This window comes from Trichinella spiralis, assembly GCF_000181795.1.
Source record: "Trichinella spiralis strain ISS 195 chromosome Unknown Scfld6521, whole genome shotgun sequence".
Classification (NCBI taxonomy): Eukaryota; Metazoa; Nematoda; class Enoplea; order Trichinellida; family Trichinellidae; genus Trichinella; species Trichinella spiralis.
The window spans coordinates 2,948-5,388 of record NW_003533460.1 but is presented as its reverse complement, the minus strand read 5'-3'; the positions used below and the strand labels follow the sequence as shown (position 1 = coordinate 5,388).

General features: G+C 29.5%; 1 protein-coding gene across 1 annotated transcript; it reads right to left on the bottom strand.

Annotated features, from left to right (window-relative positions):
* Window positions 1-278: 278 nt before the first annotated feature.
* Window positions 279-1,528, bottom strand: Tsp_13173 (conserved hypothetical protein; the record flags this gene model as incomplete). Its single annotated transcript, XM_003366120.1, has 3 exons — window positions 1,503-1,528; window positions 868-991; window positions 279-377 (listed from the first exon to the last, which is right to left on the bottom strand). Coding segments are annotated over exons 1-3 (249 nt in total), but the record flags the coding sequence as incomplete, so codon positions are not given.
* Between the last annotated feature and the right edge of the window lie 913 nt (window positions 1,529-2,441).

Sequence of the window (2,441 nt, the reverse complement as noted above, 5' to 3'; positions counted from 1 at the left end):
ATCGACAATATTGGTATAGCCACGTCCAGATGCCCACAACAATGGCGCCATTGTATGCTTCAGATGCAGAAAAACATATCATTTTAAATAGCTTTGAAATAAGAAATAATTCGACAAACTTCATCGATAACATTCACCGACGCTCCTTTCTCAATAAATAATCGCACTATATCTTCTCTTTTCTTGTAAACTGCCCAACAAAGCGGAGTCCACGAAGCCTTAACTAAACAAGTTAAAAAAAAGGAAAATTTCAAAACGAACGTAAAATTCATTCATACCACATCGCTGTCCTCAATATTTGCTCCCGCATCAAGCAAAACTTTACAAATTTCAATGTAGTCATTTTTGGCTGCATTCAATAAAGCAGTCCACATTTCCTGAAATAATAATCATGAACAATATTCAAAATAATTCAACTTACGAATTACATCATCTTTTGCGTTTGGATCAAAACCACATTGAAGAAAAAATTTCACCAAACTGATATCACCAAGACGACTAGAAATTATCAACGGAGTTTCGCCTTTCTGCAATTAAATTATTATTATTATTTTCAAAGAAATGTAGCTATACAACGTTATGCATTGTGTTCAGCAATAAAAATTTACCAAACTGCAAAAACACGTATTCAAAATGCAACTATATGAGTCATTGTAAATTTAAATGATCTTAAATTAAACATAGAATCAATTCAGAGCATCAAATCAATAAAACAGAAGATAAAATCAATTTTAAACTATTATCATTTAGCAAAGCACGCTCGCCTATTTTTAATTCATCAACAAATCTAATTATAGTCGCATGAGAAAATGACTGTAAAGCAAAGCTAATAATATTTATTGAGATATTCTAAAGATATGTCCTTACTTCATTTGCAATATCAACGGGCAGATTTCGAAAAGTACTCGTAATATTATCATAGTTGCCACCTTCAAACACTTGAAACGGGTCTTGCCTTGCAGTAGAAGATGTAGCTGATGTTATTGTCCACCTAAGAAATTACGTATGAAAAAAAGAACCATTTTTATAATGAAAGTATTAAAATATTATTGTGATCAACACATTAAAAACAAAAGATAAACTCAAAGTTGTTTCAGAATTAATAAAAAGAAAAATGTAACAATGAACTTTACATCTTACAAATGTATTTATAAAGCTAAATATCATTTTAACTAAATCAATTTAATTAAATAAATAATTAACATTAAATAATTTTAAAATAAAAAAAATAAAATTTTGTGTTAATTGAAATCAAATAAAGCTAAAACTGTAGTTTCAGTAACGTCAAATTTAACATACATTTCAAAATTCGAATAAGGCGCATCAGCCAGCATGGAATTCAAATGGGTATAAAAATGAGTCGAAGAGGAAAACTAGAGATGAATTTATTTATTTAAAGCATTGAAAACTCGTTTCAACAGGAAGAATTGATTAGCTGATTCATCAATAGTCCATTAAATAAACACTCTCATTGTCGCAGAGCAAGTTTAATATTAACGTACATTTGAAAACTGCACATAGATTTCATACTGGAAGTTAAAACAGTCAATCATAATAAACTACAGTATAATGTGAATAATTCAAGATTTAATCAAGAAAACAATGAACTTTAATAACAACATTTATGAATAAATTTATCGAAGTGCAAAATTTTATTGTGAAAATAAATCTTTATCAATTTTTAAATAAATAAGAGGTGAATAAATTATATGCCACCTTTTAAATGAAGGTGGTTCATTATTGTGGCAGTTTGTTTTACTTGCATGCAAAAATGGCAGTTTATTCTCTTCAATTAGAATCCTTTCCAAAAATTCGTTTTGCATAAAATCATTACAGTATTACTCCAGTTGATCTTAATTTTCTGCTGCACTAAATTGCTTTTTGCACAATTGCTCAATTATATGTAATAAATTACAATGAACCTTATTGAAAATCGCTGAAATTAGTTGTGACTACAAAGTTCGATTCATTTATGATTTTCTAGTAATAAGCATTCAAAATGGCTGAGAAGCATTGTAATGTGTAAGGTTGGATGTGTTCGTAAAATATCAGTGAGTAAGCTAATTATTTGACTATACATTCAGGAAGGACGGACGGGATGTCATCTATCCTAAAAGTAATATTTGAATTAAATGCAGCAGTAAGTAATTGATAAGCATGCAAAAATTCCTGTAAAAAACTTAGTAAAGAATTCTTTTTCAACGACGTCTGCTCGAAAAAGAAATTGATAACCGTTTCGAATTATCAATCAAGCTTGAGCCACCAATAATGTGGGGTATATGTTTGCATGGAAAAAATAATATCGAATTAACATTATGAATACACTCGATTATATTTTTTTGTGTAATAATGATGCGGGAATTTCGTAGGCCTTTTTCCTTGGTCATGTTGAAGTTGCAATCCGGTTCAAATTCGACGGCTTCACCATTTGACGGGAGCAT